This window comes from Cetorhinus maximus, chromosome 26 (assembly GCF_964194155.1).
Source record: "Cetorhinus maximus chromosome 26, sCetMax3.hap1.1, whole genome shotgun sequence".
Taxonomy (NCBI): domain Eukaryota; kingdom Metazoa; phylum Chordata; class Chondrichthyes; order Lamniformes; family Cetorhinidae; genus Cetorhinus; species Cetorhinus maximus.
Genome location: NC_135904.1, coordinates 998,235 through 1,022,744, shown reverse-complemented (window position 1 = coordinate 1,022,744; position 24,510 = coordinate 998,235). Strand labels below are relative to the sequence as shown.

The window sequence follows — 24,510 nt, the reverse complement described above, 5'->3', positions numbered from 1 at the left end:
AAACAGAATGTTGAGGTACAGTAATAGCAACTCATGTTGCTATTTCAAATAAGGCAGTCTGTCTTAAACTTGAACAACACTGCGGTCCTGCTGCAGGTGTAATTCTGTAGACAGTCTCGCCACATCTCTACTGAATATCAAATAAAATGACAACAGTTTATCATTTGAAACAGATATTACAGAAATTAAGCATCAACTATTTAAATCTCCAAAAATATTTGTGCCCTACAATAATATGTTTATGTTATGCTATTTCAAACAGCAATTTTAGTTGTCAATATCGTTCAGCAACAGTCCATCTATAAATACCATAAATGTATTTCACTGCTAAAATAGGCAGACAGTAAATTTTGAATACTATGCATGCAAGGATGGTAAAATGCATTATGTAATATGTCTGACAGGAATAAATTGGCAATAGAAACTGCCATTAAAAGCTTTGACGTATAGTTGGTCGCCATGAAAACACAAACACTGCGTAATAGAATGTACTACAGCCCATTAACAAAAGGGCAATTTGATTAGATGACTAATAAAATACTCAACATAAATAGATCTGTTGAGACAATTATACCTCTCAGAGGTATTACACAACAGACTTTACCATCCGTACAGCTCAATGGCCAAGCTGATTTGACATTTTTCTGGCTGTTGGTTTGCACAAAAGCCAAATTACCAGAATGTTCAATTTTGACTGCCTTTTACCTCACACAATATCATTTGATTTCTTGGCACATGGAATTAGTATTTAGATTGAGGAAATCTCTGCCACAAACATGAGTCCATAAATTCTTTGAAAAGTAATCAGACAGCTGCTTGAAAAAGAATATTAATCATCAAGGGGAACAAACTAGAAAATGGGGTTTAGCTCTTGTTGAAAATAGAACGCTGACAACAACTTACATTTATGTAGCAGCTTTATCATAATGAACCGTCTCAAGGCGCTTCACAGGATCATTACAAAACAAAGTATGACACCGAGCCACATAAGGATTATTATTAATTCAGATGGCCAAAGAGGAGGAAGGCAGGGTAAAGAGGCAGAGAGGTAGCGAAGGAATTCCAGAGATTGGGGCCTAGGCAACTGAAGGTACAGCCACCAATGGTAATGCGATTAAAATCTGGGGTGCTCAAGAAGATTGCAGATATCTCGCAGAGCCGTGGGGCTGGAGGAGATTACAGATATGGAGGGGTAAAGCCATGGAAGGATTTGAAAACAAGGTTGAGAATTTTAAAATCAACGTGTTGTCTGACAAGGAGCCAACCTAGGTCAGTGGGCACAGGGATGATAGGGGAATAGGGCTAACTGTGAGTTAAGACACGGGCAGCAGGGTTTTGGATGACCTCAAATTTACAGAGGGCAGAATGTAGAAGACTAGCCAGCAGTGCACTGGAATCGAGGTAACAAAAGCATGAGTGAGGGTTTCAGCAGCGGATGAACTGAGACAGGGGCAAAGTTGCCAAATGCTACAGAAGTTGAAGATAGGTGGTCTTAGCGATGCCATGGATGAGAGGTCAGCAGTTCATCTCAAGATCCAGTAGGACACCGAGGTTGTGAACAGGTTGGCTTAATCTCAGACTGTTCCAGGGAGGGGGATGGAGTCAGTAGCTAGGGTATGGACTTGGGAATGGGAACAGAAAACAATGGCATCAGTCTTCTAAATTAATATTTAATTGGAGGAAATTTCTGCTCATCCACTACTGGATGTCTAAGCAGTCTGATAATTTATCAACAGCGAGAGAGGTCTTGTGGCACAGTTATAGCATCCCTGCCTCTGGGTCATATGTTCCAGGTTCAAATCCCACCCACCTCAGAACTTGATGGCTACAGAAGGAGTGTTCGTAACATGGCCAAACAGGTTGATTATCAGCCTGTAAATCCTTCCTAGACACCTGATGGCAAGTGGCAAAGAGCATAAGAACTTCCTGGTCAGCCATACTGCAGAAAGAGAATAGTAAACCACTGTAGTACTTTGCCAAGCATAATCGTGGACCAATGCTGACATTGATGGCAGTCCGGGGAAGGTTCACTAGGTTGATCCCAGGTATGGAGGGATTTTCTTTTGAGGAGAGGTTTGAGTAGGTTGGGCCTGTACTCCTTGGAGTTTAGAAGAATGAGAGGTGACTTTATTGAAACATATAAGATTCTTTCAGGGCTTGACAGGGTAGATGCTGAGAGGTTGTTTCCCCTTGTGGGAGAGTCCAGGACCAGAGGGCATAATCTCAGAGTAAGGAGTCGCCCACTTAAGACAGAGATGAGGAGGTACTTCACCTCTCAGAAGGTAGTGAATCTGTGGACTTCTCTACTGCAGAGGGCTGTAGAGGCTGGATTGTTAAGTATATTCAAGGCTGAGATAGACAGATTTTTTAATCAGTAAGGGAATCAAGGGTGAAAAGGCAGAAAAGTGGAGTTAAGGATTATCAGATCAACCACGGCCTCAATGAATGGCAGAGCAGACTTGATGGGCTGAATGACCTACATCTGCTCCTATTTGACTGGATGAGTGCAGCTCCCACAACACAAGAAACTTGACACCATCCAGGATAAAGCAGCCCGCTTGATTGGCACCCCTTCCACAAATATTCACAGAGGTGTCAGCTGTGGCTCAGTTCATAGCACCCTCGCCTTTGAATCAGAGGGTTGTGGGTTCATGTCCCACTCCCGGAAACCAAGAAATGTGATTGTACTCGAAAGAATTGCAATCTGTGACTGTTGGTAACTCGAAAGAGTTTCCACAAATATTCACAGAGGTGTCAGCTGTGGCTCAGTTCATAGCACCCTCGCCTTTGAATCAGAGGGTTGTGGGTTCATGTCCCACTCCCGGAAACCAAGAAATGTGATTGTACTCGAAAGAATTGCAATCTGTGACTGTTGGTAACTCGAAAGAGTTTCCACAAATATTCACAGAGGTGTCAGCTGTGGCTCAGTTCATAGCACCCTCGCCTTTGAATCAGAGGGTTATGGGTTCATGTCCCACTCCCGGAAACCAAGAACTGTGATTGTACTCGAAAGAGTTGCAATCTGTGACTGTTGATAACTCGAAAGAGTTTCCACAAATATTCACAGAGGTGTCAGCTGTGGCTCAGTTCATAGCACCCTCGCCTTTGAATCAGAGGGTTGTGGGTTCATGTCCCACTCCCAGAAACCAAGAACTGTGATTGTACTCGAAAGAGTTGCAATCTGTGACTGTTGATAACTCGAAAGAGTTTCCACAAATATTCACTCCCTCCACCACCGACGCACAGTAGCAACAGTGTGTACCATCTACAAGATGCACTGCAGGAATTCACCAAGGCTCCTTCGACAGCACCTTCCAAACCCACGACCACTACCATCTAGAAGGACAAAGGCAACAGATAGATGGGAAAACCACCACCTAGGAGTTCCCCTCCAAGTCACTCACCATCCTGACTTGGAAATATATCGCCGGTCCTTCACTGTCACCAGGTCAAAATCCTGGAACGCTCTTCCTAACACTGTGGATGTACCCACACCACGCGGACTGCAGCAGCAGCTCACCATCACCTTTTCAAGGGCAACTAAGGATGGGCAATAAATGCTAGCCCAGCCAGCGAAGCCCACATCCCATGAATGAATAAAAAAGTCTTATGATAATGCAATGGAAGTCCATGGTCACCAATGCCCTCTTAGGGTATGGTACCTGAAGGAGAAGGAGGAGGAAGTAGTCGAGAGACATTGTGTCGAGGTAGTACTGGGTGAAAGCTAATGCTGTGCCTTCAGATGATGTCACTGAGAAATAGGATGGGTACAAGGATATATCCTTGGAGGAAAGCAGAGATAATGGTGCGGGAGCAGGTAAAGAAGCTATTGTAAGTGATTTTGTGAGCACAATTAGAGAGATAAGAATGGGACCAGATGAGAGCAATCCCACACAGCTGGACGATAGTGGAGAGGCATTGGAGGAGGGTGCATACATGATGGGGCAATTGCTGTTTCTGTGCAATAATGCTCTTGGTTATATCGGTGAGCTTCTAATTTTTTTTTTTCCCCTTCTAGGCTGAGGAATGAGTTAAGGTTTGGTCAGTCCTCTTTTGGTGGATGGGAATACTTTGACCCGTGAACAATGTGCTGCCCTGGGAGCAGAAATGATCATCATATGAATAATTTTAAATGGAATAAATGGAGATTATTTGTGATTACTTCTCTCAGGAGCGGTAGCTTTGCCTAGTTCAAAGCTAACAAACAGGTTGCCCAAGTTCAAGCTCTTTACCATTAGAGCAACTTTTATGTAGCAGAATAATTTTCAAAATTTACTGAAAAAACCAGATTAGATTTCTAATACATTATTTCCAATTTTCCAAATATAAAGACAGTCTGCATAACAAATATTTTATCACTGGAATCCAACAGTTAGCAATTGCTTTCAGTAGCTCACCCGCCCCATTATTTCTAAACTGGGGAGTTTGTATCCACTGAGAGTATCTAATGTGCCATGGCAGGACCCAAGTTCTCACTGTAATGGAAATAATGAAAAAAATCTTGTACTGTACATAGATGGAATGTTAACTAAAGCAAAGCACAGCGCAGGAAATTCTGCAGAGCGAGATCTTGCAAAAGGGGCCAGTGGACATTCAGCAGCCATTCAGAAGTTTTTTTTTCTCTTTTTAAACCAAATGCAAACACTTACTTTTAAGAACTTGTTCTCACTGCCACCTTAAAGAATCATAAATTGTCCGCACACCACCTTACAACATGAGAGTTGAGAACTCTGATCAATCCTTAGTTCTTTATGATAGAGCAGGTCAATAACCATGGTTAGGTATCAAAATTGGAGATCCCAAACACAGCAGAATCATGTGCAAAGATCAAATCTAACAGTACTATGTCATACCCCTCTAACTTGTCTTTGTTCAGACAGATGCAGGAACCTGAGGATATGTAAATCCATCTAACTTTATTTTCACATTTCAAGTCATCAGGCAGTAAATGTTCAGGTTTTCAGAGAATTGCATTACTGGTTCCTTGAATCTCATTGTGGTTCAAAAGCTAATGAAACCACTTAAAATCCTGTTACCAACTTTCAACAGCTAATAAAGAAAATTTAAACATGAGATTACCTTTCAAAATTGTTTTTATTTACACATTAACCTATTTCACTGCGACAATGTAAGATGCTCTGATTAAGTAAATGCTGCTTAAAAAGTTTTAAAATTCACAAGAATATCAAAAGCTCTTCTTTAATGCCTTCTCCCATCTCCCACAGTATGTACAGAAACCATCTTTGATAACCATTTCCTCTCTTCCCCTTCCCACCAAACAAGTCATGCTTGGGTTTTACTGTGCCGATGCCCTGCTCACTTTGCATGATACAGAATTACTTTGCTGAGTAATGCATACAACGAAACATCATTGTTTTAGGCTAATCTGTCTGCATAACCTAGATTACACAAACAAAATTAACTGTTGGTTTTAACCTTGATGGTTCATTGACATCCTTTTAGCGAAAGACTGCACACATATATTCTTGCCTAAGAGAAGCAAACATATACATAAGATACAAACAAAAAATTGACACCACTTAAAATTCCTTGAAATCTGGGTAACTCAATGTTAGATTATCTACATTTGGTATTGTGTTCCTCATTCTTTGAAGTTTAACAAATATCAGAGGATAGCTCCATTGTTCAATTAAAATAAAACTGCAAGAACAGTGCTCCTGCTAGAATTTTGCTTTCTGTAGATGTGGCTGAGCCAAATACATGGTTTCCTTTGTTTTTTTCACAGTGGTACAATAAAATCCAGGGCTAGAAAAATTAGTTCTAGGAGACAGGCACACTTTAGAGTGGATCAAACTTTGTCAGTGTGGAATACTTTTTCAAGTTTAATGACTGTATGTCTGTTTGTATTTTAAACATGGCAGTTACCAGAGTGAATATTCTAACCTTTTATTTGTTTATCCTTTGCAAGCACCAAGAAAATGGCTCAGCAGTGGTAACAGACAAAACGTAGTGGCCTATTTGCCATCATTTATTCTAGGAACTGAAGTTTAAATTAGATTGTGTTGCAAATGATGTTTACTAGAGCACGACAATGGTGATGATTGGCCACCTTACGGATAGATCTCTTGATCTTACCCATGAAGTAGTCATGAATCAAGTAGACAAGGATTTTACATTAGTTGGAGGTTGCTGACGCAACAGTTAGCTCATAACATGACCCATGCTTCATAAACAATTTAGCAATGCTACAAATAAACATCTTCAGCCGAAGTTGCATTAACAAATTTAAGTGGGAATTGTCTAGAATGACAGGTCTATAGTTTACAGTTGGACACTGCTCTCAAGAACAGAAAAGAACTATCAGTTGACCTGCATTTGTTGTGCTTTTATAACATACCAAAGAAAGATGATTTGGCTACTGTGAGGCTTAGTTAGCAAGAGATTTTGCTAAGACACAGTGCCCAAGATGTTGCTGGTTTGACAATGTGCCTAATCCAATATATATGGAATAAATATATCAATCTAATTGAGATACAAAAACCAGTGTTTATTCACACCAGATTTGCAATTCAGTCAATTTATTTCACTTTTTATTTGCTAGATGTTTGTGAAGATGATTCAACACTTTCAATGCCACATGCAGATTCACTGAAGTCTGCACAATTGATCTGCAGGGTCACTCGTATATACACAAAGAAGTGATTTCAAGATTATTTTTCTATTTAGGATCATATTCTGCTGCATAGCATATGTTATCAGTATGGACAGATAACCCATTTCTCAAAACTATTAGTTGCATTTAATCTACTAGTCCATGATTTTCACTCTCTCTGAGCAAGCATCTTGCTTGCAGCCGATGTTGAGTTATTGGTCTGTGAAACAGTACATATATTGCTGCAGTACATTGATGCCATGTGTACAGAATGGAAAAAATAGACTTGCTAATAAATCATCAGCTTTATACAAAGGAAATTAACAAACTTGCATACAGGATTGGTTATTCTTCACCAGCCCTTTCCAAAAACTTTGCAAAATCTGAATGAACTACAGGCAACAGCACTTTCACTCAAGTCCAACTCAACAATCTGAACTATCAAGTCTTAAAATTAACAATGCGTTCATAAAGATAGTAAAATACTAACCCCGAGGTGTCAGAGAGGCCTGTTTTTCTACTTCTGTTTGCTGTCTCAGACTAGTTGGAATATTGTTGTAAATGCGCTTATAGTGGTTGTACACAGCAACTGAAAGCACCTTCTTGGCATAGGACTGACCAACTACATATTTGTCGAGATAACTGTATATCTGAAACAAAATTAAAATCAGGCTATGTCAAGAATAGTTCAATGAGACTTTTGAGCATTAGCATATAATGAGATGCAAGCATACAAGGCAATAATATGCAATTGAAAAAAAATAAACACGACTAGTGAGTCACATAAGGGTGGATGTGATAAGAAGTCACATAATCTAGTTCAAAAATAAGCGGATTAATGAATTGGTAATAATCCATGGCATATACATGCACAAGTTGAATATTATGGTGTAACAAAGATACCATCAAGTATATTGGTACAAATATGCCAAAGGAGTGACATTTAATCCAATGGTTTTTCTAATAAATCATCTCAAAGAATATAACTAGTACCATCACTTTCCACTATGATTATATAACTAACGAGCCTCATTTCCAGACTTAACCCACGTCATGAAATAATGGCAGAAGCTGGGGAGCAGTTCCAGTCTGTTCTTGCTTAGAGGATACTCATGAGAGAATAATTATGGTGGTCTTGTCCAAGGTCAATGTAATGTGGTTAGTGTGGTTGAGGCTGCAATATAAAGGCCATGTGGCCACACAAAATATTTCTGATGGAAACAGTACCTTCTCCAGATAAATGAGTCAGTTGGAGGTGGACCAGATATGTAGTTTCCATCCAGGAACACTACATGGCAAATCTCCATGAAGCTGCTTTCTCCTTTGTTTTGTTTAAATTGCCAAGCAAAAAGTGGACCATTTTAGCAATCTTTTGTTAGCAATTTTCTCAATTTTTCTACTCCTCTCCTGAAAACACTTTGTTGATGGAGATCTCTGCACTCTCCAGTACTTTTCTCAAGAAACCGTTATCATCCAATTGGACCTGCATACTGTTGTTCTTGGGAAGTCTTAGGTCTGGATTGTGGTTGCAACGTTTAGTTGCTAAGTTGGCCGTTGCATTTAAGGCCAACTCTGTAAATAGGCAAATCCAGTTAATTATAAAATATTGAGATGAAAGAACTGATGTATCAGTATTCTCTCACTTATTAAAAATAAAATTGTTTGCCAACTGTAAAAGTGGGTAACTTTGATGCAAGACATTTAATAAATGTGCAAATGTTTACTTACTCACTAGTGGATCCCCCTTGGCAACAGAAGTCAAGAGGCCAACTGGTTTAAATGTCTATATTTACTGCTAAGAGAACTGCATGACTCAGGTCAACCTTCAGTTAGCTTTAGTTCTCCAAGTCAGAAAAACATGCCTTAAGTCCCACTACAGCCCATAATCTATGTCGACACTTCTGAACAGTACTCCGGGAGCGCTGCAATGAGGAAAGACCAACATCTCTTCAATCTAAATGAACAGCTGTAACATTGTCACTCAAGTTATGTCTGAGTATCAGTATCATTTCAGTTTGGCGTACCTTGGTTACTACAGAATAATTGTACTATATACAATTTATATATTATGGCACATGGATAGATTTTACCTTTTTTGGAGGTGGTGGTGGTTTCTGTTGGAAAGCTAATTTCACAGCTTCTGCTGCTGATTCTGGCTCTTTGTTTAAACTCTTCTTGGAGTCTGCTTCAGACAGTACCACAAAAAAATGGTGGCATTTTTCACATTTCACAAAGCGTGTTGAAGCTGCAAGATGAGAAGACTTCCTAAAACATGTTTTCGTAACACCAGCTTTGTCAATGAGCTTCAATTTGTGTCACGTTAAAAATTTGTTGAATATTGATAATAAGACCATAAGACATAGGAGCAGAAGTTGTCCATTCGGCCCATCAAGTCTGCTCTGCCATTCAATGAGATCATGGCCGATCTGATAATCCTCAACTCCGCTTTTCTGCCTTTTCCCATTAACCCTTGATTCCCTTACTGATTAAAAATCTGTCTATCTCAGCCTTGAATATGCTTAACGACCCAGCCTCTACAGCCCTCTGCGGTAAAGAATTCCACAGATTGACTATCCTCAGAGAAGAAATTCCTCCTCATCTCTGTTTTAAATGGGCAAACCCTTACTCTAAGATTAGGCCCTCTGGTCCTGGACTCACCCACAAGGGGAAACAACCTCTCAGCATCTACCCTGTCAAGCCCCCTAAGAATCTTATATGTTTCAATAAGGTCGCCTCTCATTCTTTTAAATTCCAATGAGTACAGGCCCAACCAACTCAACCTAGCCTCATAAGAAAATCCCTCCATACTCGGGATCAACCTTGTGAACCTTCTCTGGACTACCTCCAATGCCAGTAAGGGGACCAAAACTGTTCACAGTATTCTAGGTGTGGTCTAACTAGTGCCTTGTATAATTTTAGCAAGACTTCCCTATTTTTATACTCCATTCCCTTTGAAATAAAAGGCCAGCATTCCATTTGCCTTCCCTATTGCCTGTTGAACTTGTATGTTAGCTTTATGAGATTCATGCACAAGGGCTCCCAAATCCCTCTGTGCTGCAGCCTTCTGCAGTCTTTCCATTTAAATAATATTCTGCTCCTCTATTCTTCCTGCCAAAGTGCATAACCTCACATTTCCCCACATTATATTCCATCTGCCAAGTTTTTGCCCACTTAACCTGTCTATATCCCTCCATAGGCTCCTTGTGACATCCTCACTACTTGCCTTCCCACCTATTTTTGTGTCAGCCGCAAACTTGGCGATAGTACATTCACTTCCCTCATCTAAGTCTTTAATATATATTGTCAATAATTGTGGCCCCAGCACTGATCCCTGTGGCACTCCACGGGTTACAGGTTGCCATCCCGAAAATGCCCCACTTATCCCAATTTTCTGTCTTCTATTAGTTAGCAGTGCAACATCCATCCAGATTCTTAACCAGCTTCAATGTTTTAGTTCCTCTTTCACCAAGAAGTTACTAGACTCTGTGTTCCCAAATAGAATAAATGTCTGTCATTCTTAATTTGGCAAACTTACTTCTCAATCTAACAGGAGAGAAACAAAAATCACAACTGGACTCTCAGAATTAAAAATGGCTACACAGCAGCATTGTCAAATGAGTGGGAAAAGTTACTTCCAACTTGCATATCTATAACTTCAAATACAGGATGAAGGCACCCTCCAAACATTAAGCAAACACCCACCTCGTCAGACAGAGTTCCTAACCTACTGGTCAATTCTCTATAATTAGCATCTCCACTATATCCATAACTGATTTTCATAGAATACAGCCAATTTTTTTCCTGTAAAAGGTATTTCAGCTTTAATTCCTAACAGGCCTAGACTGATGTTTCAATAGCTTAAAAATCCCTTCACCCAGCACCATTTTCTCCTAAGGAAAGACTCCTAGACATCTGCTAATAAAGCTTTGGGCTGACAACTCACTGGTGGAATGTGTGTAAATTTCTACCAGATTTCATCACCCTCCGATGGATTGGGACTACAAGATCCACTTTGCACCTTCCCACAGCAGTGGCAATCATTGGTGGTGAGGGTGGCAAACGACTATAAAACCAGGATTCTTGCACCTTTAATGTGCTACATCAGCAAGCAAAAAAACTTCTTAACACCAATTTTTTTTATACAAAAGCTTTTGTGACTATCGTTATTTCAGATAAATTTCATACATATCTCATAGGTTTATAAAATGAATCAAGATAACATACAGCACCATAGGAAAGATCAATGACCTTTACAATTACAATTTAGACTAGGGACAGAAATTATACTGCCAACCTTGCTGTCACTACTTAATACAACAAAAAAAAGTGTGACCTTGTTACTTTGCACAGAATGCATAATCCTGTTGCTAATGAAAATAGCTACTGACCTATAAGACTTCTCCTTTATTGCAAATTCATTCGGTTAGGAACTAACTACGCCTTGAAGGGGCCATGCTGTGACCAGACCAATCATTTAAAAATAATAAACCTAACCTCGCACTGTTAACATTACCATTTTTATTAAACACAATAGTGTTGGAACCACCCATTGATAATCAAGTCCAATTAATTTTATATTCAATGGCTTTCAAATGTTACCATAATGACAGCATTTTTAACGTTCAGTTCTAATTTAATCTGAGTTTAGTAAATGATTATTCTAATTCTATTATGTAAAATCAGATCCACAAAACATGGGATACATTATTAATTGGGTCTGATCTTACCACCAAGCACTACCACTAGTATTCAACACAATAATTGGTATGGTATATAAATAATGCATGTTGTCATAGTTCTAAGATGTGTTGTAAAATCCAAGTATTTCACAAACAACTTGTGGACAGCATGTAGATTCACAAGAAGAGTGAGCCAAGCTTGGAACTTTGCGAGGCTCCTGAGGTGTCTGTGTGGGAAGAGAAGCCATTGCTACAGATGCTCTGCTTATGCTTGGTTCACTAAAAGTGAACTACTGAGCTGAGCTGGACAGCAGATGCACTGGAAGAAGTTGGCATGGTTGCATGTGTCAAATGTTGCACAGAAGTTAAAGAGAAAGAGGTCACAGTCACAGAAACAGTGAATGCCCTTCATGACTTTCCTTAAATTTTTTTCTGTGCTGTGGGAGGGACAAAGGCCTGATTAGAGAAATTCAAACAAAGAATTGTGGGAGAGATGGGCAAGAATGTAGGAAGTGAGTTGTTGTAGATTTTAGAGCAGAAAGGGAGGTTGGAGACAGAGATATAGACTGCAAATGGCAGAAAGGTTGATGGTGGAGGCATATTCTTGCAAGGGAAGAGAACAATGCGCAAGAAGAGGAAATCATTACAATGCCAGATAGCATGGAGGGCAGTTAGGAAGGTTGGACAGTCAATAGCTTTGTGGAAAGGGGATTAAGAGAGTTATGGGTGGGGGAAAAAAGAGGAAAGACTTATGTTACTATAACAAAAACTATAAACAGAAGAGGTAATGTAGAGTTTCCAATTAGAATGAACACCAAGCTGTCTTTCAGTGATAAACCTTGTTAATGTCCTGCAGACAAGATGATCAGTTAGACAAAGTTAGTCTATATATTACTTACAAACAAAGGTCTCCACATGAGTGCATGGGTCACCACACTTTGGGCACCGTAGCTGGTTTCCACCTTTTCCTGAACCACCTGATCCTGATGATTGCTTGTTGCCCCCTTCGCTGACAGACTTCTGCAAACATTTTAGTAAGCCAGCAATTACAAACTCTATGTTAAACATGTATCACTCCATCTGGAGAGTTCAGTCCAAGTTTACTGCAGATGCACAAGTTCCATAAGTTTATAAATTTGATGGTACAAAGTAACTTCAAATGGCAATTAAACAGGAAAAGCCAAGACATAAAATTCTAGAACATATTCTGTTCAGTAGAGACATATCAGAAGAGAAATATAGAATTTCATAAGAAAGTCAAGATTACCTTGTTATTATCTCCAGAAATGTCTTTAGTACCCCCATCTTTCGATGCAAGTAGAGTAACAGTCTCACAAAATGTCCTACAAGTAACTTTTCTTCCTCCCTGTGTTTCAAAACTCGCCGAGTGTCCCAGGAGTGGGAAATGGAATCGTGCAGATGCAAACCCTGAAATAGAAACATAGATTTTTGACCTGAAACTGAACTGGACCAGCCATATAAATACTGTGGCTACAGGAGCAGGTCAGGGGCTAGGAATTCTGCAGCAAGTAACTCATCTCCTGGCTGCCCAAAGCTTGTTCGCCATCTACAAGGCTCAAGCCAGGAGTGTGATGGAACACTCTCCACTTGCTTGGATGAGGGCAGCTGCTCCAACAACACTCAAAAGTTTGACATCATCCAGGATAAATTAGCTAGCTTCATTGGCACCCCACCACCACCACCACCACCTTAAACATTCAATCCCTCCAAAACTGGCACACAGAGGCAGCAGTGTGTACCATCCACAGGGTGCACTGTAGCAACTCACCACATCTCTTTCGACAGCACCTTCCAAATCTGCGACCTCTACCACCTAGAAGGACAAGGGCAGCAGGCACATGGGAACACCACCATCCACAAGATCCCCTCCAAGCCACACACCATCCTGACTTGGAAATATATTGCCATTCTTTCACTGTCGCTGGGTCAAAATCTTGGAACTCCCTCTCTAACAGCACTGTGTGTGTACCTACACCAGATAGACTACAGCAGTTCAAGAAGGTGACTCACCACACCCTTCAAAGGCAATGAGGGAAGGGAAATAAAAATGCTGGCCTAGCCAGTAACGTCCACACCCCTTGATTTTAAAAAAAAATTCTTTCGAATCACTCTTAACAATGATTCTGCAAAACTTCATATTTCAGAGGTTGTTTCTTATTCACAATTCTTTTCCACTATAGATCATTGTTAGGCACTGACTTTTTAAAATGGAAAATTGGGCAGCCAATTCCTCAAATAACATTACATTAATTACTGCAAAAATTATATTCTACGTTCAGTGTCAATGCAGTTTGATCTTCTACATCCCACTGTTATCAAATGCATGGACAATGCCAATTACTGAGCAACAGGAAGTTTGGTAGTAACTTTACCATGAATAGCATTACAGAATAGCTGCAGTACAGGAGGCCACCATTCGGCCTATTGTGTCAGCACTGGCTCTCCAAAGAAGCAATTCACCTAGTGTCACTCTCCCACATTCCCCCCGTAGGTAGCCTTATCCTGAGTATGATCACTTGGTACAAAAGGTGATATGAAGTTTTTGAGAACTTGTTCCAAAGGAAAGTGTTATCTGAAGAGAAGTACATGTGCATAGAGCTCTACTTTCTCTATTTAAGAGCTGTATGAGCAAATAGGTCCTTGGCTGCCTGCTCGTGCTCTCAAAGGTGTCCCTAATAATGCAGCACTACACAGCAGTAGTCACTTCAGGGCAAAGAGTTCTTGTAAACAGCACAGCAATGAGATGCCAGAACTACTGGCAACAGCTTCAGAATCAGTCCAAGCTTAAAAATATACTGGTCTGTTCAAACTATAAACTAATCTTCAAACTCATTTTACAAACCAATCCAAGATCTTTTTATTGTATCCAGCAGTCTTGACTACCTGATTACAACCTCATTACTCATTTTCAACAAGCTTTTCTTAAACATGCAAATCAGCAGAAAAAAGTTCTCTCTGTACACCACCTATTAGGCAGGAACAAAAAAAATATGGGTTCGGCTTCCTTTTCCTGGCATTAGCTAATCTCATGCTAACCTGGAAGGAAATGTGGATGCTTGCTGTGCTCAAAATTCCTTCACTGTCACTGGGTCAAAATCCTGGAACTCCCTTCTTAACAGCACTGTGGATGGACTGCAGCAGTTCAAGTTGGCTCACCACCACTTTCAAGGGCAATTAGGGTTGAGCAATCAAAAAACTGTTGGCCTAGCCAGTGACACCCACACCCCATGGAGGAGTTAAAAAAATTGCATCCCATGTTTCTCTACAGTGCAAGAGTGATGATTATACTTCATAAGTATTTTGTTATCTTTAAATTGCTTTGGGACATCCCAAGCTCATGAAAGGTGCCATATGAATGAATGTCCACTCTCTTGCCCTCAGAGCTGAGGATAGGCCTTCTCCTTGAACTACTGCAGTTCTGAGGGTGGTGGCATTCCACAACAGACCAGATGGCAAACTCCCAGGATATTTGTTGAACAAGCAACAAGTGAAGGAAAGATAATATGTCCAAGTCAGAATGGTGTATAACTTGGAGGCGATAGTGTTCCCACAACATTGCTGTTCTTGTTCTTCTTGGTGTTAGAGGTCATATGGCAGGGGAAATATTGTTGAAGTAACCTTGGTGAGTTGCTGAAGTGCTTCCTGCAGCTGGTACATATAAATACTGCAGGCAGAGTGTGCTGGTGTGAGTCCAGTGGTATGGACACAATCATCAACTATCACATATGGGACAGTATCAAGCTTCTCATGTGATGTTGCGGCTGCTCTTATCCTGGCATTAGGTGAGTATTCCTGAGCCGACTTGAATACTCTTCTTGCTTTGAGCTTGGAGACGTTGGAGAGGCTTTGAAAGGTCTGGAAGTGAGTAATGTGGCACTCAGCCTCTGTCCTTCCAGAATACTGATATAAATATTCCAGTTTGACTCCCGGTCAATGTTGACCCCAGGATGTTGACAGCAGGTAATTCACCGATAGTGGTATCATTAAAAGGTTCAAGGGTAGTAGCATAACTTTCTTTTTCAAGATGGTCTTACCTGGCACTTAATTACCAGCGATCATAATAACCACAAGGTAATTATGGATGAGGAAGGTTATTCTGCTCACGGTGTCATCGAACCAGAGATTCTAATCCCTCTTCCCACTTCTATTGGAGCATCCAATTGTTTTGTACATGGTTCCAATGTTGTTTATCTGAAAGTTTACTCCACATGTTGAAGCATGAAGAAAAATTTTCTGAAGGCGTCTGCTATAAAGGTGCCCATCTCTCGTTTGGATGAATGTTACCCTCACATACATCCCTCTCCATTTCTCATTTTCAATTAGCAGATGGATATTATCAAAAGTGATCACCTTTGGTGATAAACCACCCTCTCAATTTGCAAGACAAGTGGCGGTGGGAATTGAAGAATTTGACAGCATACAGCTAAATGATGCCCCATTTTCAGTGTTGAAATGACCGAGTTGATAAATGTTGACAAAGGCTGGCACATATTGTCCACCAATCAGTGCTTTCAGACTGTACTTGTCAAGGCTTTTAATTTTGTTGTTATAAACTTTGAAAATGAAATAAATGCTGGATTATTTATTTATTTACTTCCAAAAGGCATTGAATAACATGCCATGCATCAGACTTGTGAGCATAGTTAGAGCTCAGGCATATGAAATTAGCTGAATGACAGGAAACAGAGGGTAGAGATTAACAGTTGTTTTTTGAACTGTTGGAAGGTTTATAATGGAATTCACAAGAGGTCAGTGTTAGAACCCCTGCTCTTCCTGATATATATTAATGACCTAGACCTCTGTGTACAGGGCATAATTTCAAAATTTGCAGACGATACAAAACTTGGAAGTATTGTAAACTGTGAGGAGGATAGTGTAGAACTTCAAAAGGACAAACAGGTTGATGTCTTTGGCCTGCTGCAATGTTGCAGTGAAGCCCAATGCAAACTGCAGGAATAGCACCTCATCTTCCGATTAGGCATTTTACAGCCTCAGATCTGGAATGCATTGCCTGAGAGCGGACCTGCCTCCACCACAATCAAGAGGGAACTGGGTTATCTGAAAATTCACTAAGATCATGGCTGATCTGGTTGTGGTCTCAACTCCACTTCCATGTCTGCCCCCCATAATCATTGACTCCTTATCCATAAAAAAAAGTATCCAACTCAACCTTGAATGAATTCAATGATCCAGCCTCCAATGCTTTCTGACGAACAGAATTCCACAGAATAACGACCCTCAAAGAGAAAAAAAAATTCTCTTCATCTGTCTAAAAGGGAGACCTCTGATTTTTAAAACTGTGACCCTAGTTCTAGTCTCCACATGAGTGTTTAAGTTAATTATCTTCAGTGTTCATGTTAACCCACAAATAGTTTTTATTAGAAATAGATTCACATAATATACATATTCATATACATGGAGATGTGGTTGATATGCTGATGTAGGATCCCTGTGGTCTATGCACATTCCACAGGTAGTAGATTTTGTGAATAAAACGCCACGGGTGTAATCAGCCACTTTCATCCAAGGGAAGGCGGAATTAGAAGCAAGTGTATCACGTTTGTGGCTGTGGACAAGCACAAAGGCCTTCCCATTGTTTAACACAAGGAAATTGAGATTCATCCAGGACCAGATGCCAGTCAAACAGGTTGACAACAAAGGAGCAGGAAATGTTTTTAGAGTTGTCAAAACAGTACTGGGAAATCTTGAGCAAACTCTGCCAGCATGATAGCATGTGCCTGGTCATCACTGCATCATACACGTGACATAATAATGCTTATATCATTGCATTGTTCACCTTTTTCTCCCAAAAACAGCAGCCTTCAGTAAAACAGTATGAAGGAGTCCAAAGAGTTGAAAAAAGACTTATATTTATATGGGGTACTTTCATGACATCCAAAGCACTTTACAGCCAACGAAGAACCTTTAAAGTGTAGTCACTGTTGTAATATAGGAAACACGGTAGCCAATTTGCACACAAGCAGCTCTCACAGGCAAAAATGAAATAAATGACCAGATCATCAGTTTTAGGAGTTGGTGATGCTCAAATGCGTGGAACTTATGTCCACCTGACAAAGCCGACAGGGGCCTGGTTTAACCAAAAAAGCAGCATCTCTGACAGTGTAACAGTGACTCAGTGCTTGCAACCAAAGATCATACGATCTCGATCCGGGCTTGAATCAACAACTTTCTGACCCAGTGGCGAGAGCGCTTTCACCGAGCCAAGGCTGCAACACAAATAATACCGACAGTGTCCGCCAGCAGGTAATCACCAGCGTTCCTGCGGGGCAAGTGAGCGGATTAGCCTGGCCTTTAACTGAAGATTACTTATGATTTTTTTCTCTTAAGCCCCCGCTCAGTTCCACCCCAGCCCGGCTCTTACCCAACCCGGTTATGGATGAGCGGAGGAGCCGTGCAGCCGACGAGCAGGTACACATCACCACGACGCAGGACATTTCTGGCCTGGCCTGGACAGGACAGGCCCTCGTCCTCCTCCTCCTCCTCAGGCTCGGCCTCGGCGGTCGGGGCTTCCCTCTCCCTCCTGAAGAGGCCCCAATCGGCTCAGGCCAGAAACAAAAGCTCGGGCTCCAGCCGCAGTTCCAGGCAAGCGGGTCCGAGATTTATAACCGAGAGATCGGGATCCGCTATCGGGACAGGCTTCCCCCTGTCAAAAACAACAATAATAATAATAATAAACTTCCACAGAGACAGAGAGCGCGAGAAAACCCTGCCCCCCACCGACCCTCCGCCACTGACGCACGGTTACGACCCCCGCCCGAAGAAACCACTTCCGGGGTCAGCACCTGACTTCCGGTTGACGCCGAGCGCCTCTCGGCAGGCGGCGGTCACGTGGGCCCAGCCCGGCAGCCATATTGGATGGGCAAATGGTGGACAGGATAGGCAAACACACTGGCGGCCCAATCGGTCACACAGCGCTGGGCTTCTTTTTTTTTTTTGCAGAGATGCGTCGAATTAGGTACATTCTCGTCTTAAAAATCCCACCACCCCAAAAGATTCTTTGAAGATGGTGGCGGAGGATTCCCCTCCCTTCCCCCCCCCCCCTCCCTTCCCCCCCCCCTTAAATTCATCCGAGGGGGCCAGACGGGGCCTTAGTTTCATGTCTCATCTGAAAAACGGCATCTCCGACAATGTAGCACCCGCCGGGTGACCATTTGGACCAGTTGTCCTGGGTTGGTGGACGCTGGGACGCCCTTTCTCCCGTATTTGCGGTATCCACCTGACCCACAGGTTCACACCGATGGCCGTGTCCCTTGAAGTTGTCCTCGACAATCAGTCACTCTGAGCCCCCTTCTCCAGTACAGCACTGGAGCAGAATGGGATGCATGGGGCTGGAGGAGGTCGCAGAGATCAGGAGGGGATTTTTTTTTGTGTCAGATCAGTGCTGAAACTTCCCTTTTCCTCTTCACAGGGTTTAACTGTGATCAGCCGTGCATTGAGTTTTCAGTTGATTCCAAAATTATCAAGCTGCTATCTCAACTTGTTGCCACATTTTTTTTGGATCAGCATATCTCCCTCTGCTTTTAAATTACACTGACTGCCCCTACATCTTTGTCACTGTCCCAATGGCGATTGATGCTGGAGTCAGACCCTTTGGGTTGAAGTTAGTAACCAAGATTGTCACTAGGCATGTCCTCTTCATATGATCATGCAGCATAGATAGAGGCCATTCGGCCCATCCTGCCTGTGCATTCTCTTTGAAAGAACCAGCCAATTAGTTCCCTCCCATTCCCTGTAGCCTGACAAATTATTCTTCTTCAAGTATTCATACACTTATCTTTTTAAAAATTTATAATTGAGTATGCTTCCACCATCTTTTTCAAGCAGTGCATTCCAGATCGTAATGGCTCTCTGGGGAATTATTTGTAGTTGCTCTGGCATTGTTGGGTTTAGCCCAGTGCTAACATATCAAGCTGGAACAAAACAAGACAAAATCCCATGCACGGGCCCCTGTTTATCTTTGAAATATGGTGTCAGCTTTCCAAGGTTACTTCTGGTGTCCTCCAGGATCTTTACTTGGCTCCCTCGTATTTCTCATGCTGCCCCTCCATGACCACATCTAAAAACACATTGGGTTCCACTTGTAGGTTGACAACACCCACCTTTACCTCACCACTGCACAGCAAGGTCCCACAAAGAACAATGTGATAATGACCAGATAATCCATTTTGTTAAATTGCTTGAAGGCTGAATATTGTCTTGGACATCAGGCTTGCTCCCTTGCTCTTCTTCAAAATGGTGCCATGCGATATTTTAAGTCCAGCTGAGAGGGCAGAGAAGCCTCAGTTTAATGTCTCAACCGAAAAACGGCACCTCTGAAAGTGCAGTCCTTCTGTACTGCACTGGTGGAGAAAGCTCAAGGGAATTACAGAGCTGGGGGCTGGAGGAGTTTGCAGAGAACAGGAGGGGGAAGGTCACAGCAATTTAAACACGTAGAGGGTTTCAGTAACAGGATGGCTGAGATTCAAGTGGAGCTCAGGCAATATTATAAAGGTAAAATGACACAGCCTTTGTGATGGAGGGGGTTTGGAAGCTCAGCTCAGGGTCAAACAGGACACAAAAAATGGCTAGAGTAAGAGAGGGCTGGAAGAGATTTGACTAAATGAACAAGGAGAAAGAACAGCAGCAAAGGCAGGTGAACAGATGGCTGCTATCTCAGCGACAGAATCTATAATTAACTCAATTTTTGTTAGAGGTGAGTTGGACAGATGGAATTTAGCAAGACAGTTGATCATAGGAAAACGAGAGTGGGTTTATCTTTGCACTCTAGGATGAGCAATGGTCAGTTTTAGCAGAGAGGAATGAGGCCCGATAAGAGTTTGACATGCTCTAACCAGATCTGCTGATGGATCACTAAGCCAGTTGTGTGTTAAATATGCTCAGGTTTTCATCCTTGCAGTTGAGAAAACAACCAAGGGGTCCATACCAGGAGGAATGGCAGGAACAGGAGACAGTGAAGGTTCAGCTGGGGTCAAGACCATTGGAGATGGAGGTAAGCGAGTGCGTAACCAAATCAACCAATAGAGATCAGGGTGCCTAGAAGTAATGGGTGAAGGGGACTTAGTGTGAGTTAGGTTACAGGAAGATGCCTGGTATGATTATCACTCTATGCTGAGCTAGGTGAACTCACTTGTCGTGGTGGTAAAAGTGACATACTTGTGCCTGTGAGTTTGAGGAGGAAAGTTGGTAAGAGTTTCAGGGAAAAAAGAAAAATGGGTGAACCAAACGCTACAAAGAAACAGGTTGTAGACTACTAACCAGAAGAAACTTTGCCTCGTAACATAGAGGACCCATCCCTTACTTCATTAGTGTCCTCTTTTTTATAGTTCTGTCAACATCCACAACAACTTTGCTTGGATGAAGACACAACTAACAAAGAATGAATGGTAGGAAAGATTTCAAAATTACACAGAAAACCATTTTGGCTTTTTAGGAAAAAAACACACCAAATGTGTGAACCATAAAAAAGGAGAACTTTTAAAGGGAATATAGATTGTATCAGAGTAATTTTAAAATCAAAATTATTTTAGGATTCTAATCATGGTTATAAACTGCATATTGATTTAATTTATCAACTAAATTAAGTTAGTATCCATTGAGCGCATAATCCAGGTTAACACCAATGCAATACTAAGCGAGTGATTTTCTGTTGGAGGCACTGCCTTTCAGATGTGCCATTATACTGAGGATCCATTTGCCCGCTCAAGTGAACATAAAAGATCCCATGGCACTATTTTGAAGAAGAGCACGGGAGTTCTGCCTGATGCCCTAGCCAATATTCAGCCCTCAACCCACATCACCAGTAAGAGGTCATGTGGCTATTATCACCTATTTGTCAGAGCTTGCTATGCACAAAGTGGCTCTCATATTTTCTATATTCCAACAGTGACAAATCTTCAAAAAATATTTAATTGCCTGTAAAGTCCTCAGTTTGTGAAAAGTGCTGTATTAATACATGTCTTTCTTTCTGTTAATAACTATTATCTCCTTAAATTTACTAATTGATTCACTAACAAGTCCAGCATTTATTGTCATCCATGGTGCCCATTGAAGGGCTGAATGGTCTTAAGTCCCACAGTAGACCCTTGAGAAGCTGGTGGTGAACTGTTGTTGTCTATGTGATGATTCCACAAGGAGCTCCAGAATTTTGACCCATTGATGATGATGAACAGCGATGTATATCTAAGTCAGATGGTGTGTGTCATGAAGGGAACTTGGAGGTGATGGTGTCCGCATATGCCTGATAACCTTATCCTTCTAGGTGGCAAAGGTGGTGGGTTTGGGAGGTGCTATTAAAGAAGCTTTGATGAGTTACTACAGTGCAGCCTTTAGATAATGTACACCATCACAGTGTGCTGGTGGGAAAGGGAGTGATGTTTAAGGTGGTGGATGGGCTCCTGATCAGATATTCTGGATGGTTTTGAGTTTCTTGAGTGTTGTTGCAGCTGCACCCATCCAATCAAATGGAGGGTCTTCCACATACTCTTTACTTGTGCATTGTAGATAGTGGAGAGGCTCTGGAGAGCCAGGAGTTGAGCCATTTGCCACAGAATACACAATGTCTGACCCACTTTAGTAAGCACAGCTTTTATGTAGCTGATCAGTTTAGTCCCTAGTTAAGGGTGGCATCCAGAATGTTGACGGAGGAGGATTCAGGGATAGTAATACTGTTGAATGTCAAGATGAAGTTTGTTGCACATGCTGTGCACTGTTTGCTGCAGTTGTTACTTGTCACTTATCAGGTCAAGTCTGAACGGTTTCAAGACCTTGTTACATGCAGGTATGGATGACTTCATTATCTGAAGAGTTGTGAATGAAACTGAACAATGCAATCATTAGTGAACATCCCACATTTGACCTTATGATGGAGTAAGGGTCATTGATGAAGCAGCTGAAGATAGTTGGGTATAGAACACTACCTTAAGAAACTCCTGTGACAACCGCAACCATCTTCCTTTGTGCTAGGGTTACTCCAGCTACTGGAGAATTGACCCCCCCAATCCCCATTGATTTCAATTTATGAGGGCTACTTGATGATGCACTTAATGGAATGCTGCCTTGATGTCAAGGGCAGTCACTCTCACCTCACCTGTGGAATTCAGCTCAGCTTTCCATATTTGGAGCAAGGCTGTAACGAGCTCTGGAACTGAACGCTTCTGACAAAACCCAGACTGAGCATCATTAAGCAGGTTATTGGTGAAGAAATGCCACTTGAACGAAGCACTGTCGACAACACCATGCATCATTGCTGATAGTTTAAAATAATGGTACAGCTTTCGATAACTAAATAAAAGCATCTCTTTTTAATTGCCTTTTTCAATCAATAAACTGCTTTGTAAAGACAATTTGGACTTTGCTTTAGGAAGGTAGGGTACAATTCATTGCTATAGATTAATGCAGTGTTAACGCTAACATCAATAATAACCATATTATATATATGCAGTGCCTTTAACATAGTGTAATGTCACAAAACACTTCATAGAAGCATTATTAAACCTAATTTGAGACTGAGCCACAGATGGAGATATTACATACAAACATGGAGCAGAAGTAGGCCACTTGGCCCCTCAAGACTGCTCCACCATTCAATAAGATCTTGGCTGATCTAATTGTAACCTTCTGCCTACCCCTGATAACCTTTCACCCCTTGTTTATCAAGAATCTATCTAGCTCTGCCTTAAAAATATTCAAAGACCCTGCTCCCAATGCCTTTTGAGGAAGAGAGTTCCAAAGACTCATGACCCTCTGAGAGAAAAAGTTTCTCCTCATCTCTGTCTTAAACGAGTGACCCCTTATTTTTAAACTGTGACCCCTAGTTCCGGATTCTCCCATAAGAGGAAACATCCTCTCCACATCTACTCTGTCGAGACCCCTCAGAATCTTAAACGTTTCGACCAGGTCACCTCTTAGTCTTCCAAACTCCAGTGGATACAAGACTAACCTGTCCAACCTTATAAGACAACCCACCCATTCCTGGTATTACATCTTTCCTTAAATAAGGAGACCAATACTGTACACAGTACTCCAGATGTACAGTGCCCTGCACAACTGAAACATAACCTTCCTACTTTTGTATTCAATTCCCCTCACAATAAACAATAACATTCTATCAGCTTTCCAAATTACTTGCTGTACCTGCATACTAGCATTTTATGATTCATGCATTAGGACACCCAGATCCTTCTAAATCTCAGAGCACTGCAATCTGTCAACCTTTAGATAATATGCTTCTTCCTGCCAAAATGGACAATTTCACATTTGCTCACGTTATACTCCATTTGCCAGATCTTTGCCCACTCACTTAACCTATCTATATCCCTTTGTAGCCTCCTTATGTCCTCTTCACAACTTAATTTCCTACCTATCTTTGTGTTGTCTTCAAATCTAGTAACCATACCATCTGTCCCTTCATCCAAGTTATTTATATAAATTGTAAAAGGTTGAGGCCCCAGCACTGATCCCTGTGGCACACCACTCATTACATCCCGTCAACCAGAAAAAGACCCGTTTATGGCTACCCTCTGTTTCCTGTTAGCTAGCCAATCTTCTATCCATAACAACATGTTACCCCCTACACCATGATCTTTTATTTTCTGCAATAACCTTTGATGTGGCACCTTACCAAATACCTTCTCGAAATCTAAGTACAGTACACCCACCGATTCCCCTTTATCCACAGCACATGTGACTCCTTCAAAGAGCTTGAATAAATTGGTTAAACATGATTTCCCTTTCACAAAACCACGTTGACTCTGCCTGATTGCCTTAAACTTTTCTAAGTGCTCTGCTATAACATCTTTAATAATAACTTTTAACATTTTCTCCATGACAGATGTTAAGCTAACTGGCCTGTAGTTTCCTGCTTCCTGTCTCCCTCCCTCTTTGAATGAAAGAGTTACATTTGCTATTTTCTAATCTAATGGAACCTTGAGGACTGGTGAGCAGTTGTTCTGATGGTGTCCCTTAAATGAGGATAGAGAGGTGGAAAAGTTTAGGAAGGGAATTCTCAAATCTAGGTACTGCTGAAGGCACTGCTGCTGATAGTAGGGCAGGAGAAATCAGGGATGCAGAATAAGACAAATTTTGGGTTAAATAACTTGTTAATATCACAGGACTAATGGCTACATTATAATGCTGTACAGCCAATGTAGCAGCTTTTGGTAAAGAAGGGTGCCTGCA

At 41.4% G+C, this 24,510-nt stretch overlaps 1 protein-coding gene across 3 annotated transcripts in view; it reads right to left on the bottom strand.

The window, feature by feature from the left end:
* clpxa (caseinolytic mitochondrial matrix peptidase chaperone subunit Xa) overlaps positions 1-18,063 on the bottom strand; it is a 38,283-nt gene extending 20,220 nt beyond the window's left edge. For 2 of the 3 annotated variants that reach the window (XM_078529945.1, XM_078529947.1), the window contains exons 1-5: positions 17,696-18,063; positions 12,560-12,720; positions 12,192-12,312; positions 8,704-8,858; positions 7,104-7,263 (exon numbers count right to left, since the gene is read on the bottom strand). In XM_078529945.1, coding sequence (XP_078386071.1) covers positions 7,104-7,263; positions 8,704-8,858; positions 12,192-12,312; positions 12,560-12,720; positions 17,696-17,768 — 670 coding nt within the window. In that variant the 5' untranslated portion in view covers positions 17,769-18,063. The remainder of the gene's footprint in view (positions 1-7,103; positions 7,264-8,703; positions 8,859-12,191; positions 12,313-12,559; positions 12,721-17,695) is intronic. The other variant, XM_078529946.1, reaches the window with a different exon arrangement.
* Between the last annotated feature and the right edge of the window lie 6,447 nt (positions 18,064-24,510).